Genomic DNA, 15,476 nt, shown 5'->3' on the forward strand with positions numbered 1-15,476 from the left:
TATAACATTTCCAATATTCTTTTATCGTTCTTAAAAACTTATTTCGGACTGCTGAAAAGTCCGCGGCCAGCCTTCAGACAGTGACTAGTCAGCCTGCTTGTTACTACAACAAAAGGCACATCCTTCCTTAACACGTCTCACAAAGCTTTCTTCCACATTCTTGTACGTTCGTTCTACAGACTATCTCCCTGCTTTTAACCATCTCTTAAAGAAACAAGGAAAAGAAAAAAAAAAATTCAGGCTACATCAGGCAAACAGCTTCTAAATTTTTATCCATAAACCCTTTGGTTCCTTGTTTACATTATTAATTTCATTACAAGTTCCTACATTTAAATCCATAATTTGTTAATATTTAAGCATATTTTAAATATCGATCCCTGTTTTTGCAACATTCGTAGAATTGCAGACAGACCCCATGCTGTCTCTCTCTATTTTTTCTCCCCTTCCCCCTCCCCTCTGCCTAGTGAACAAAGGAGAAACTTAAAAAGCCCGTCGTCGTCAAGCTCACATGATAGCATCGAAGGAGGAAAAAGGTGGGGGTGAAAATCCCTCCCTTTGCAGTTTGCTCTTTCAAACAAAGGAACTTTTACTCCAACATCCTATTTACTCGACCGCGCCTTTTATATTTTGTGGCAGCAATATGAACTACTAATACCCAGCTCCTTCGAGCCAAAGCAACATACATCACCCGATTTATCGGGGCATTTTTTTTTTTCTAAACTACATCACCCGATTTATCGGGGCAATTTTTTTTTCTAAACTACATCACCCGATTTATCGGGGCATTTTTTTTTTTTTTTTTAAAACTTGTACAAGATCAAGTGGTTCTGCCCTTCCCAGAACCCAGAGCAACTACATCACCCGATTTATCGGGGCATTTTTCTAAACTACATCACCCGATTTATCGGGGCATATTTTTTTTTCTAAACTACATCACCCGATTTATCGGGGCATTTTTCCTAAACTTGTACAAGATCAAGTTGTTCTGCCCTTCCCAGAACCCAGAGCAACTACATCACCCGATTTATCGGGGCATTTTTATTTCTCTAAACTACATTACCCGATTTATCGGGGCAATTTTCTAAACTACATCACCCGATTTATCGGGGCATTTTTTCTAAACTACATCACCCGATTTATCGGGGCAATTTTTCTTTTTCTAAACTACATCACCCGATTTATCGGGGCATTTTTCTAAACTTGTACAAGATCAAGTGGTTCTGCCCTTCCCAGAACCCAGAGCAACTACATCACCCGATTTATCGGGGCATTTTTCTAAACTTGTACAAGATCAATTGGTTCTGCACTTCCCAGAACCTTTTCCCATGACTCTGCTAATCCATGATTATTGGCTAGTTCTTGTGCTATTAAATTATACGGTGCCTCAGTCCAGCTGGGCACCTCTGTAGGTTCTTTTGAGGATTTCTCTCTCTTCCTGAACATTCCTGTATTACAAGAGCGCTCAGGTTTTCTTTAGAGAAATCCTGCCGACTACGCCAATTTATGTATTACTATTTAAAAAGGCTTACCAAATACCTTCAGTCACTTTCCGCACTGGACAGAATGCCAGGAAATCAAAATAGTATACATATTAAGTTTTATTACATATATACAATATTTCTAGCCATAATCATTGATTAAGTACAGAGTTTGAATTAATACGTTACCGGTTATTATATCATTACTCTTGTCCACGATCAGGAGGCTTACTCACAAAATGTCATCACACAGCGTATCAGTGGTGGAAATGTCCCCCCCCCTTACAGGTAACTTTCCTTTCTGGGAAGGCAATATTTATACATATCCCCTCCTTGTAACTGAATGCCGGGAGGATGTTTACCAATCAATATACTCCTAGCCTGCCTCGTGAGCTAATTTCCCATCCCAATGTCGGGAGGATGTTTACCAATCAGTATGTGTTAATTTCCCATCCCCTTCCTTGTGGAGGATATTTACCAATCTGATTACACATCCCCCCTTTATGGATTGAGCTAACTGAATGCTTGTGGATTGAGCTAGAAACTCCTAGCCTGCCTACCAATCAGTATGTGTTAGAAACTCCTAGCCTGCCTGAGCTGACAATGACCTGCTCTCATAATTATCAGTAGGTGCTGAAAAATTTCTGGCCTTGCTCGTTCTCATAATACTTGTGTTTCCCTGTAACAGCTATCATGGATCCTAGGCAGTGTCATTCAATATTAATAATCCTTTCATATCATACGTTTCACATTCGTATCACAAGTGGGCGGGGGTCCAGGGGGTTGTAGTGCGGGGGAGAGGTCCACAGGCAGGGGCCTTTCCTGGCAGGAGGAGTTGGGCACCCTCCTGCCACCGTGATCTTCGGGGGGGGGAGAGGGGGACTGGCTGCCGCGGCCGCTATACTTATCGCAGCAGGGAGATCCCTTGCTGCGATAAGTATAGTGGCCGCGTCCACAGTAACCTGGTTCTGTAACCAGCATCTATAACATGGACATCAGTTACAGAATCGGGTTTATTTTATGTGAGTATAGGCCCTATTCAGTAGAGGACGCCCATCCCGGGCGTCGTATACAGAATCTGGGCCTTAGTGCATGCTAATCTTTAGTGAGCGCTAAATCGGTTAGCGCACCTTAGTAATCTGCTTTCTACGATATTAATGAATGGCTTGTTTTTTTAAAATATTTTTATGCTTTATAAAACCCGGATATCTTAATCCGTCCTCCTTTTTTCTGGAGCCATATGGTGACTCTAAGACTTCCCTCTCATGAAAGCAGTGAACAAGATCAGCGCCCTGATACCGAAGCTCCGATGAGTGAGAAATAGGGCTCAAGAGTATGAGAGTGAGAAAGCTTTCGAATGAGCGTAGCACACTCTTAACGAGTGAGACTTGGTATCTCTGTATGTACGAAAAAATGAAAAGTGTAATGGCTATTTCTTTTTTTTTCTCTTCTAGGTATCTACATTATGTGTTTGACTTGGGTAATGGTGCCAACCTTATCAAAGGCAGCTCTAACAAACCTTAAATGACCATCACTGGCACAATGTAATGATATCAAGGGACGCAAATAATCTACATACTGTAAAAATTGATACCAAAATTACTACCCAAAGCACAGCGGGAGCCAGAAACTTAGATCTTAAAAGTAAGTATAATTGTATACTGTAAAATTGATGGCGTAATAGTGTGAAGCAGGTTTTTTTTCTAGGATTTTTGGAAAGATGGCTTTCTCAGTGTTAGGTGTACACTGTGAGATCAAGTTCTGGAGATGTTTCCTACCTCACTCTGTTGATTGTCTTGGTCCAATTAGGATAATCAGAAGGGTAGACAGTGTAGTACAGTCAAGTTTATTAAAAATTTGACTGACTCTAATCATTTTACAGCGTTTTACAGTAAAAATTTTTAAAAGGGGTCCAGTTAAACTATTAATGACATAACTTTACTTACATGAAACAATAGGATAGTGGGGAGAAATACAATTTGAAAGAAAGAGAGAACAATTAAGGATAATAACATGGGGAAAGGGAAAAATCAATTTTAGTATAGAAAATGACCTTGGAAAGTCCCATAGATCAGGGGTAAGCAATTCCGGTCCTCGAGAGCCGGAGCCAGGTTAGGTTTTCAGAATATCCACAATGAATATGTATGAGATGCAAATCTATCTCATGCATATTTATGGTGGATATCCTGAAAACCTGATCTGGCTCCGGCTCTCGAGGACCGGAATTGCCTATCCCTGCCATGTGTCTTTAAATAAGAAGCTTTAGAGGCCACCCTTGAATTTATCTAAATTCTGTTCAGACCTTAAATAAGATGGTAACAAATTCCATATTGTTGGGGCTATCGTTGCAAAAGAAGAAGCCCTACGGGAATTAATGATTTTTAGGGACGGGACATGAAGAAGATGCTGTGATGCAGATCTTTTAAGGTTCAAACCCACGCTGCTCCTTGTGATCCTGGGCAAGTCGCTTAATCCCCCCATTGTTCCAGGTATATTAGATAGATTGTGAATCCGCCAGGACAGACAGGGAAAAATGCTTGAGTACCTGAATAAATTCATGTAAACCAGGGGTCTCAAAGTCTCTCCTTGAGTGCCGCAATCCAGTCGGGTTTTCAGGATTTCCCCAATGAATATGCATGAGATCTATGTGCGTGCACTGCTTTCAATGCATATTCATTGGGGAAATCCTGAAAACCCGACTGGATTGCGGCCCTCAAGGAGGGACTTTGAGATCCCTGATGTAAACCGTTCTGAGCTCCCTTGGGAGAACGGTATAGAAAATTGAATAAATAAATAAATAAAGTTCAGCCCCTAAAATGAGCTCTGCCTGGCCCCCGAGATTTCCCCAAGTTATTCAGACATTATTGCTGTGGAGCCCATAATGGTTTAAAAAGCCTCTTATTTGAGAGAGGGGGGGGGAAAAAAAAAGAAACAAATTCCTCCAAATCATTGAAGCTTCATTTTTGACTGACTTCTCTATCACGAAAAAGTCTTATAAAAGTGACCCAGAACTTTAAACCAATCAATTATTATATGTCACAGCTAATTATTTCCTTTCATTCCTAATGCAGTGGTTCCCAACCCTGTCCTGGAGGAACACCAGGCCAATTGGGTTTTCAGGCTAGCCCTAATGAATATGCATGAAGCAAATTTGCATGCCTATCACTTCCATCATATGCAAATCTCTCTCATGCATATTCATTAGGGCTAGCCTGAAAACCCGATTGGCCTGGTGTTCCTCCAGTACAGGGTTGGGAATCACTGCTATAATGTATAATCTTCTTCCAACCTACAACAAAGCATTTGGGTTTTAGTGAAACAGCAGGAAAGTTTGGAATGAAAATCTTTCAGTAAGCTTTACCACTTAATAAAAAATAAAAAGAGAGAGAGAGAGAGAAAAAATAGCATCATATCATAAAACATCATCATATCATGCAATCTAATCATCTCACCCCAGGCCATTGGCTTAGGAATTAATATCCTGCCAAGGCTAATAGCCTGAACCAAATTAACATCAAGCAAATGCCCTTCTACCTTGATCATTATTTCTTAAGTAATCCAGGTTCTGTATCGATACCCTGCAAAGCTAATGATAGATACAATAAAATACTCTTCCAAGCGTACCCAATTATCAAGAAAAAAAACCAGCTGCATAAGAAGTGTGTTAAAAATCAGCCTTCCATTCTTTTTGAACTGTTTCAGAAATTTAAAAAAAAAAGAAGAATCAAACAGCTGTCTGCACATTTTTTTAAAATTTTTATAGTAGAATATAGACAGCCATCTTGGCATGTAATAGGGTTTGTAATGGGAAATAAGTGACCCCTCTTGCACACCATGGGGGTTATTCTGTAAACTGAGGAATTAACATTGTTGCACGGAATATGCAGCGACAATTAGAATAATAACATAGAAAGTCACATTATAGCTGGAAACATGACCTCGGCCAAAATCTAGGGTTATTTCACCATCCTGGGAGTATTGGGCCTCCAAGCTTAAAAACATAGGGGTCCTTTTTCTAAGGCTCGCTAACCGATTTAGAATATAATGGGCGCCTTAGCGATGGGCGTTTTAGAATATAATAGACACCGTAGCATTTAGCACGCGCTAAATCGGTTATTGCGCCTTGGCCAAAGGACCCCACAGAGACCTAGAAAAATGAAGGCCTATCTAGTCTGCCTAACTACGCCCTCCTCTCTTTTAGAGATCCAACTTATTTGTCCCAAGCTTTCTTGGATTCAGATAACACTTTTTGTCTCCACCGGGAGGCCATGACAAGAGTTTGCCACCTTTCCATGAAAAAATATTTTCTGATGTTACTTCTGAATCTATCCCCTTTCACCTTCATCCTATGCCCCCCCCCTCCCAATCCCCATTTTAGAATTTATTTTCAGTTGAAAAAGACTCACCTCATGCACATTTAGGCCACATCGGTATTTTACCGTCTCGATCATATCCCCTTTATTCCAAAGTATACATATTGAGATCTTCAAGTCTGTCCTGGATGTCTTACGTTTTAGTAGCCTTTCTCTAAACCGATTCCATCCTGTTTACTGTATATACTCGAATATAAATCTATCCAAATATAAACCGAGGTAACCCTTTTCCTCCCCCCTCCAAAAAAAAAGAGAGAAAAAAGCTCGACTCGAATATAAACCGAACTTGCGAAAGTCTCGCAATGTTACTGTGGGAACTCATGTCAGCTATGTTGAGTAGTGAGACTGCACGGGGCAGGAGCATAGGAGGATCGCTCTTGCCCTGGCTCACCTCTGGACCAGCAGAGCCTTAAGGTAGGCCCAGCGAGAGGCCTGAGTTGGATCCATGTCAATTTTATCATTCCAGCTGTGATAAATTCCCTAACTTCTATTTGTCCTGGTTTGTCTTAATTAGATTGTAAGCTCTATTGAACAGGGATTGTCTCTTGTATGTTTAATATACATCACTGTGTATATCTATCTAGCAGCACAAGAGAAATGCTAAGTAGTAAGACTCAAATATAAACTGAGACCCCCCCCCCTTTTTTGGACCATTTTATGGCCCCAAAATCTAGGTTTATATTTGAGTATGTACAGTTTATCTTTTTGAAGGCGTGGTCTCCAGAATTGTACATAATATTCTAAATAAGGTCTCAGCAAAGACTTATACAGAGGCATTATCACCTCATTTTTCCCGCTGGTCATTCCTCTTCCTTTGCACCCAAAACGTCCTTCTAGATTTTGCCTTTTCTACTTTTTGGGCCAACTTAAGATCATCACATGTTATCATACCCAAGTCCTACTCCTCTTTCATACACAGAAGTTCTTCATAAGAATAGCCTTACAGGGCCAGACCAATGGTCCATCAAGCCCAGTAGCCCGTTCTCACGGTGGCCAATCCAGATCACTAGTACCTGGCAAAAACCCAAGGAGTAGCAACATCCCAGCATCTCAAAGAATTGCAAGATTCCGGAACCCCGACAAGAGCAACATTCCAGAGCTGAGATTGCGATGTCATAATGCCTCATTCCACAGTGCCTCAGAACCAACCTCATCAGTGATGTTACAATGGCCAATCCAGGTCACTAGTACCTGGCCAAAACCCAAGGTGTAGCAATATTCCATGCTACCGGTACAGGGCAAGCAGTGGCTTCCCCCGTGTCTTTCTCAATAACAGACTATGGACTTTTCCTCCAGGAACTTGTCCCACCCTTTCTTAAAACCAGCTATGCTATCCGCTCTTACCACATCTTCTGGCAACGCGCTCTAGAGCTTAACTATTCTCTGAGTGAAAAAAAAAAAAACTATACCATTCCCTCGACTTTTTCAGCCCAAAAGCATTACCCTTCATTTTTAAGCATGAAATCTTAGCTGCCAAATTCTGGACTATCCCTCAAGCTTCAGTAGGTCCTTTCTCACATTATCTACACCTTCTAGGGTGTGTATCCTATTGTAGATTTTTATATCATCCGCAAAGAGTCAAATCTTACCAGATAGCCCTACCTGAAGCCTGATGATTCCAGACCATATCTTAAAGGCATCCCTGACACTTCCCCCCTATCATGACCCCCAACTTGTTGGTCCAAATCCCCAAATGCTCTGATCATCATCCCAACACAACTGGTGATACTTGTGCCCATACCCACCTGCGTCATGACCCTAACTTTCTAATGACACCCAATCCCCCACATAAGACCCCAATCCCCTGATCACAAGCTCCACCCTATTGTTCTGAATCGCCACCCCCTGCTCAAAAGCCTCGCTCATCAAATTCCCCCACACTACCTAGCCCCATGGACCTACATTTACCTTGTGGTAAATGGGTCTCTGAGCAGGAGCAGGGTTAGCAGGCACTTTGTCCGGGTTTTGAAAAGCTTTCTGACATAATTGCGCCAGGAAGGGGACATCCACGCATGCGGACGTAATGTGGTGATATCAAGCGCACATGTGTGACATCATTGCGCCATGTCCGCGCATGTGCGAATGCCATATCTGGGTGGGGCTGGAACAGGGCAGAAAAGAGATGGAACTGGGCGGTCCTGGGGGGGGGGGGGGCACGGCCATGGGTGCAGATTTTGCCGAAGGAAAATCTGGTAACCCTAAGCAGGAGGGATCCCACGTCACAGTTTCCTTCGTTGGCACCTTCTAGGAAAATAATAAGCATCCCTAATGGGGTCCTATGAGGTGACTACTAAGGGCTTCATTTTGTCAGAAAGTTCCCCTAGGAAAAAATGACCCCCAAAAGACTACAATTAGGGGTGCCAATGGGTCATCAAGGGTAAGAGCAGTGGGGACCCACTACACCAGTGTCCCCCAAATGTTTTTACTCAGCGGCACAGTAAACTCGAGACCCCGGTCCTTCTATACCAGCATTCTTCAATTCAAGGCCCACCCCGTACTCCGATTCCTCCCTCTCTCCTTAAATAATGACACGGGGATGATTTCCTGCGATGAACCGCAAGGACAGGGACGGGGAAAAATTATGGTCCCATGTCATTCTCTAGGTCAGTGGTTCCCAACCCTGTCCTGGAAGACCACCAGGCCAATCGAGTTTTCAAGCTAACCCTAATGAATATGCATGAGAGAGATTTGCATATAATGGAAGTGGCAGGCATGCAAATCTTCTGCACGCATATTCATTAGGGCTATCCTGAAAACCCGATTGGCCTGGTGGGCCACCAGGACAGGGCTGAGTATTAACCCCTTGATCTTCAAAGCTGATTGGATTATGTTTGTCCTTTCTGCTGGCATAAGTAACAGGTGCCTATTCAGACAGCACTTTATACCTGTGAACCTTGGGAGCAGTTTTTCTTTTTTTTTTTCTCTCTCTCTCTCTTTCTTTTTGTCAAATGAACTTTAAAAATAACTAAGGAAATTAAAGAAAAAAAAAAACCCAAAGAAACATAAGCCTGACCATATACAAATGCAAACAACTCCGGAGATCCATCATACAACCAAATCAAATTTTCAATAGTAGATACCTAAATGATCTACCCTCACTAGGGGGTCATCAGTGCCATTTTTAATGATGGTGCCGACCCAGGTGGCCACAGAGGGGATCCTTGTTGCCTAGGACCACTCAACCACCAATGCTGACTTCAGTTACAACCTGCTAGGGAGACAGGAGGAGGGGTTAGCCTTTGGAGGGGAAGCTAGCGTTCAGGGTGGGGTTATGAAAAAAGGCAGGATTTGAGCCAAAGGGGATCTTCAGCAGGAGGTAAGGGGGAGAGGAATTGCAAAGCCAAACTTTCATTGGGTTCTCAGTATTCTCAAAATAATAACACATTATCATTTGCGTGTAATGCACAGTTCAAGATTTCTGCAATGTATTAATTTCATTTCTCAGTTTAGTATCCTCTGTAAGATTTTTGTTTTATTTTGTTTTGTGGGGTGGGATTCTAACTTTGACAGGCCCTGCATTAGTTGGTTCAAATTTGTTTGATTACATCACTTAATAGCTGCTACCTGACAAATAGAATAACTCATAACAGCCTTGGTCACATCCCATACCGTAAACCAGCATACTTCTCCTATATGAATGAGATTGATTTAGTTAGTCCAATTAATCTATAATCCTTTTAGAAGTGCAGGGACAGCAAACCAATATTCCTTGTCCAATTCCAGTAAAAGAAGGGTTTAGTGAAATGGCATAGCCTAGTTTGAGAATAGGGCTAATAATATCAGAAGTTTTTAATTGATCTCTAAGGTCCTGTGAGATGTACTTGCAATCTGAATCTGTGTGAGAATAGTGTTACAGACACGGGAATAAAAAGAACAGAGCATCTTCCCAGCGTTCCTACCGTGTTTCCCCAAAAATAAGGCAGTGTCTTATATTAATTTTGGGTCCAAAAAATGCATTAGGGCTTATTTTCAGGGGATGTCTTATTTTTTTTCCATGTACGACAATCATCTCTCCCGCTCCTCCACCCCAATTTTTCCTATTTCCTTTCTTCCTCCCCCCCCAATGTGCAGCATCTTTCCTCCCCTCTCACCCATCCCTTTGTGCAGCATTTTTCTATCCCTCCCATAGAATCCCACCGACCCTTCCATCCTGAGACTGGCATACCTCCACTCCGAGGTCTCTAAAAACGGCAGCGGTGGCAGCGCTCTGAATGAGCTGCTTCACAGTCTTCCCCACCGGGGCTGGGCCTTCCCTCTGCAGCATCTTTCTATCCCTCCCTTAAATCCCCCTGTGCAGCAGAACCCCACTGACCCTCCTACTGTGATGTGGCAGAGGGAAAGCCCCAGCGGGGAAGACCACGAAGCAGCCCGTTCAGAGTGCTGCTGCCGCCGCTGCTGCTTTAGGAGGCCTTGGAGCAGAGGTATGTGAGGTCACACCGGGGTGGGGATTGCTGAATTGACGAGTCTAATTTTTTTTTGACAAATCGGCCAGCACTAGTGTCAGGGATGGAGTTGAAGGCTTTGAGGGTCAATCTTAACTAGGGCTTATTTTGGGGGTAGGGCTTATATTAGGAGCATCTTTAAAAATCATTGTAGGGCTTATTTTCCGGCTAGGTCTTATTTTCAGGGAAACAGGGTATGTATCTATCTGCTAGCACAGGGGTGGGCAATCACAGTCCTCAAAGACCATAACCCAATTGGGTTTTCAAGGTTCCCACAATGAACATGCATGAGATCTACTTGCATACAATGAAAGCAGTGCATGAATCAATCCCATGTATATTATATTTTTGTTCTAGTTTTTGTTCCTGTTCAAGGACGGATAACAAAACTAAAGAAAATCAGACCAATTTGTCTAGGAATTGCAAGGTTAGAACACAAACTTACGTTACAATAGTTAGAACCCAGTCAAAATCAATCATGACGAAAACAAAAACAATTTTAAAAGTTTCCTAAACTGGAAATAATGCCCACAGATACGGAATTCTAAAGGAAGTTGGTTCCAAAATCTAATCAGCTGATATTGAATAGACAACAAAAATTGTCTTGATATATTTCACTTTCTTTCCCGAAGGAAATTTCAGTTGGAAATAATTTCTCGTTTGACATTTTGAGAGTGAATTGTGCAATAGTCACTAACTACCCCAACCCCATAAAAATCGTAATCACACTTTTCATTCCTCATGCAACTCCTATTGCTTATGTAACTCTTCTCTCCTTCGCTGATTGTCCAGCCTTCTTCCAATGTAAACCGCCTAGAAGTCATTTTGACTATGGCGGTATAGAAAAATAAAGTTATTTCTTTCTTGGAATTCCTCAAACCCTAATACCACCAGATCCTCCCACAAATTAAAACTATCCTTCCCCTCGCTAAAAGGCATTTCCCACACAGGAAAGCTGGGGACCTCCCTCCACTTCAAAATCACTGAGCTCTGGAACAACCTTACCTCCCCTCTTCGGAATTTGAGCTCTCTCCAAGTTTTCCGCAAACATCTGAAAACCTGGCTTTTCTCAAAAAATGTAAGTCTCCCTCCAACTTAGGAATCAAGGAAACTCTTATATCTTGGCATCCCAAGTCCTCTAAATTTTCTTCATACTTCTACCTCTAACCCTCTGTTGTAGTTCCTTCCTATTTCTCCTACTGTAAACCGCGTCGAGCTCTGCGAACGTGGAGATGATGCGGTATACAAACCTAAGGATTAGATTAGATTAGATTATTATTATTATTATTAAATTAATAAAATACTGGGGAACATTACCTGCTAAAATCTTGAAAACCATGACTCCTAATTTACCCCCTCCTAGTTTACCTTATAACAGTAAACTTCATTGGCTGCTTTTGGAAGCTAAACTAAATTTTAAGGCCCTGTTTTATGAAACCACGATAGAGGTTTCTGTTGCAGCCTGGAATGCTAAAGGATCCAACACAGCTCTGGCGCTCATAGAATTCTATGAACTGAAAAGCAGCGTCGGAGCATTCTCTATTCTTTTCCCATTCCAACATGGTTTTCAATCTAATTTCGTTATTATTCTCATTGATCTCTAAGTAGTCTACTGTCTCACAATAGATATGCTATCTTGCTGCAGTTTGATCTTTTAGCAGCTTTTGATGTAGAGAATTTGCAGGAGCCAATAAAGAAGCCACTCAGCGCCAAGCAGCAGCTCCAAAGTGTGCTCCTGCTCGGTGCTGCTCAGCGGCTAAAGAAACCTGATCTCGCGATAGCCACCACTGACCGTGTTAGCAGTGGGGCAGGAGCGCGGAAAGTTTGCTCCTGATCACTGCACCTCTGGACCACCAGGGATCGGCAGAGGAGGAATGAGGACAGGGCAGGGAGGGGGGACAGGGTGCAGAGTCTGACAGGGGAAGGAGGGGGGCTGGATGCAGAGCCTGGGAGGAAGAGAGGGAGGGAAAGGGGATGGGTGCAGTGCCTGACAGGAAAGAGAGGGAGGGGGGCTGGACGCAGAGCCTCACAGCGAGGGAGGGAAGGAAGAGGGCTGGGTGCAGTCCCTGTCAAGGAAAGGAGGGAAGGGGGCTGGGTGCAGAGCCTGACAGGGCAGGGTACTTGATTATTAAGCTGCCCGACTTATATTCAAGTCAAACATTTTTCCTCCTTTTGGGGGGGGGGGGGAGAAATGGGAGTTGCGACATATAGTCAAGTATATACGGTAGATAACTATAATTCAAACTATATGGGCCTGAATAAGGGGAATCTAAAATGGTTACAACTAATCCAAAATATAGCAGCAAACCTAATATGTGGTAAGATAAAACTTAATCATGTGTCTCCTCTTTTGAAAAATCTTCACTAGCTCCCTGTCCATCTTAAAGTACAGTTTAAATGCGCTTGTATGGTTTTTAAAATTAATAATTGGATTATTTACGTCTTTGATTCCTCTATCTTTGAATAACCAGAGATCTTCTGATTCAAGAAACTCTCAGAAATTTAAACTGTCTTTTCTATTTTTAAAAGAAATAAAATTTATTGGTAATATTACTCAATCTTTCTCATATACTTTTACAATGATTTGGAATGGGATTCCCTGTTGTGTTAGAACTCTTCTCTCCTTCCAGATTTTCCATATGAAAATACTGTTATTTCAACAGTTCTTAGAAAATTGTTTTAAGGAGAATTAGCTATCTTCTCTCTAGGATGTCGGATGAGGGTCTTCATTAATACGTTATTTTCTCTCTAATCTAACTACTTTCACTGATTATCGATTTTTATGTGAACCGAGTTGAGCTCCTTTTGGGGAGATGCCACAGTATATTAATCCAATATTTAGATTAGATTGGACAGAGACTGTGTCTGAATTCAAGGAGGCTTGGAATAGGCATGTGGGATCTCTTAGAGAGAGGAAGACTGCGGTCTGAGCAGACTAGATGGGCCATTTGGCCTTTATCTGCTCTCATGTTATGTTTCTACCTAGCCATACCCTACAACAGGCTAGTCCAAAACTTTTGACAACCCACTGATTTCTATTAAAAAAAAAATAGAACACACACCAACTTCTTTTAAAACTACATATAATATTTATTAGTAAAGAAAAGTAAAGATACATCACTGTGGAGAGAAACTGCATCCTTTAGTCTCTCATAAATTGGGTAGCCCCTCAACGGTCAGACTAGGAGCCATTTCCATGGGAGGAACTTCTGGGCAATACACGTGTTCACTTCATAGATCAGCTATGTTGAATAGCTTCTTTTATAGTGACTTTCTCATGCAATGTTTATCTTTAAAACATACACAGGATAGCATATGTCCAGAAGTCTGCTGTTACCAGTATACAAAGGTTCAAACATGGTCAGAGAGGACATCTGTTCTCTCTGCATAACAACCAACAGACACCAGGTAATACTAACAAGAACTCAGATGGAGCTGGGTTAAACCATAAGTCAGATACAGCAACGGTCAAAAGAGACAAACAAGTCATGAAACTGTACAATGCTGTTCTTAGACTTATAGGCTTTGGGCCCTTTCAGGTCTGTAAGTACTACAATGGTTCCTTAGAATTCTGAATTTAATTAACAGCCATCTGAATTGTTTATATGTGAAACACATGCATACATTTAACTAGGATGCCCTTTTACTAAGCTGTAGTAAAAAAGAGTAGCTTTACGTGGGTCTTTCCTGCATACTAAACTCATATTAGTACCATGATGGCCTGGATTCTCTATATAGCGCTGATTTCATTGGTCGCCTAGAAAGCAGCCATCGATTGCATGTCAGTCATGCAATAGTGCCTTAGAGAGCATCACGCTTCCGGGAAACATAGGGTTTTCCAGGCCTACATTTATGGCACCTATCTTTCTCATGAATCCCGCATATGTATCTACTTTAGGCCACCTAATGCCACTTTCAGCATTAGACGACCAAAAGTGTCTATGGAGGTGTAATTATGGCGCCAATTTTTTAGGCCCCTTGAAAGTCAATTAAAAATATCATTTGAATGCATTTTTTTACTAAGCTTGGGTGCCTACCAGCACTTAAATTATCGGTGCCAGTTAGAGAATCTGGGCTGATGTGTGCACAAATCATAAGACCCGGATTCTATAAAAGGTATCCCAATTGTAGGCAGCAGTTGGCATCCTACCACTGTCTAACGAGCCAATCGGGATGCATATTTTTTTTTTTAAAAAGCTCCCAAGGTAGGCCGCCTACATTGGAGGCACCTCTGAGAGCATAGGGAAGTGTGCAAGCCCACCTAACTTTGCCTAAGGCTAGGCAAAGGCGTGGTTTGGCCGAGAAGCAGACCTAAGCGGCAATACCCGTCTCCCTAGGCCAGCGGGAGATGTGTACAATGTAGGCCAGCAAAATGCTCCATTGAGGGGGTAGGTAAGGAGAGGGACCCCCCAATACACTGAAAACACTGAAAACTTCCGTTGTCTCGCTCTTCGAGAGTTTTCAGTGTAATGTGGGGGTTCCCACACACACATACACCCCCCCCCCAGCGGGAGCACGAGCAGTTATAAGTGTAGTGGGGGGGTTCCCCCCACACACCCCTGAGAACTTTAACGGTAAGGCATAAAAGCAGCGGAACCGGCTGTGCGCATTAGTCCTGCAATCAGATGTCGGTGCACGATTGTCGGCGCGCCAATGTCCGTGCTTTTCACGTGCCACCACTGAATCAGGGCCTTTGTGTTTTTCACATTAGACAATAAGATATTAAGGATAGAAGAATGACAGCTGTATAGATCAAATGAAGCTCTGATCCATATAGGAAGCTACACACCAGGCATTTAACATTTGATATTACTGTCATTAGAAAGAGTATGCTCTGAACACGATTAGGGCTTGCAAAAAAAAAAAAACCACAAAAAAAAAACAAACAAGGACGCCCTTGAGTATTAGAGACTTCACAGAGGAAATGTCTTATGTGATCTTTAAAGCTTCTGGACAGCATAATATTCATGAGTTTTCTTTCTTTCTAGTAAAAGGTATTACTAACTAGAATAATCAAATTTTCCCTAGGAGCAACATAATTACTAGAACCACATGAGAGGAAAATGAAAGGTTATATACAGCACAAAACACTAGAGGGCACTGTTGCACTGCAAACTTTCTCATGTGGTCTGCCATAATTATTTGTTAGTAGAATATGTACAATATATAGTAGTATATAGAAT

General features: G+C 42.1%; 1 protein-coding gene across 1 annotated transcript in view; it reads left to right on the forward strand.

Annotated features, from left to right (window-relative positions):
* The window catches only part of NRXN1 (neurexin 1), a 1,819,236-nt gene that overhangs the window by 878,566 nt on the left and 925,194 nt on the right, over nucleotides 1-15,476 (forward strand). Inside the window, 2 exon segments of the mRNA XM_033938516.1 lie at nucleotides 2,933-2,997; nucleotides 3,000-3,122. Of these exon segments, the coding sequence (XP_033794407.1) occupies nucleotides 2,933-2,997; nucleotides 3,000-3,122 (188 nt within the window).

The sequence above is a fragment of the Geotrypetes seraphini genome, chromosome 3, assembly GCF_902459505.1.
Source record: "Geotrypetes seraphini chromosome 3, aGeoSer1.1, whole genome shotgun sequence".
In the NCBI taxonomy this organism is placed as follows: Eukaryota; Metazoa; Chordata; class Amphibia; order Gymnophiona; family Dermophiidae; genus Geotrypetes; species Geotrypetes seraphini.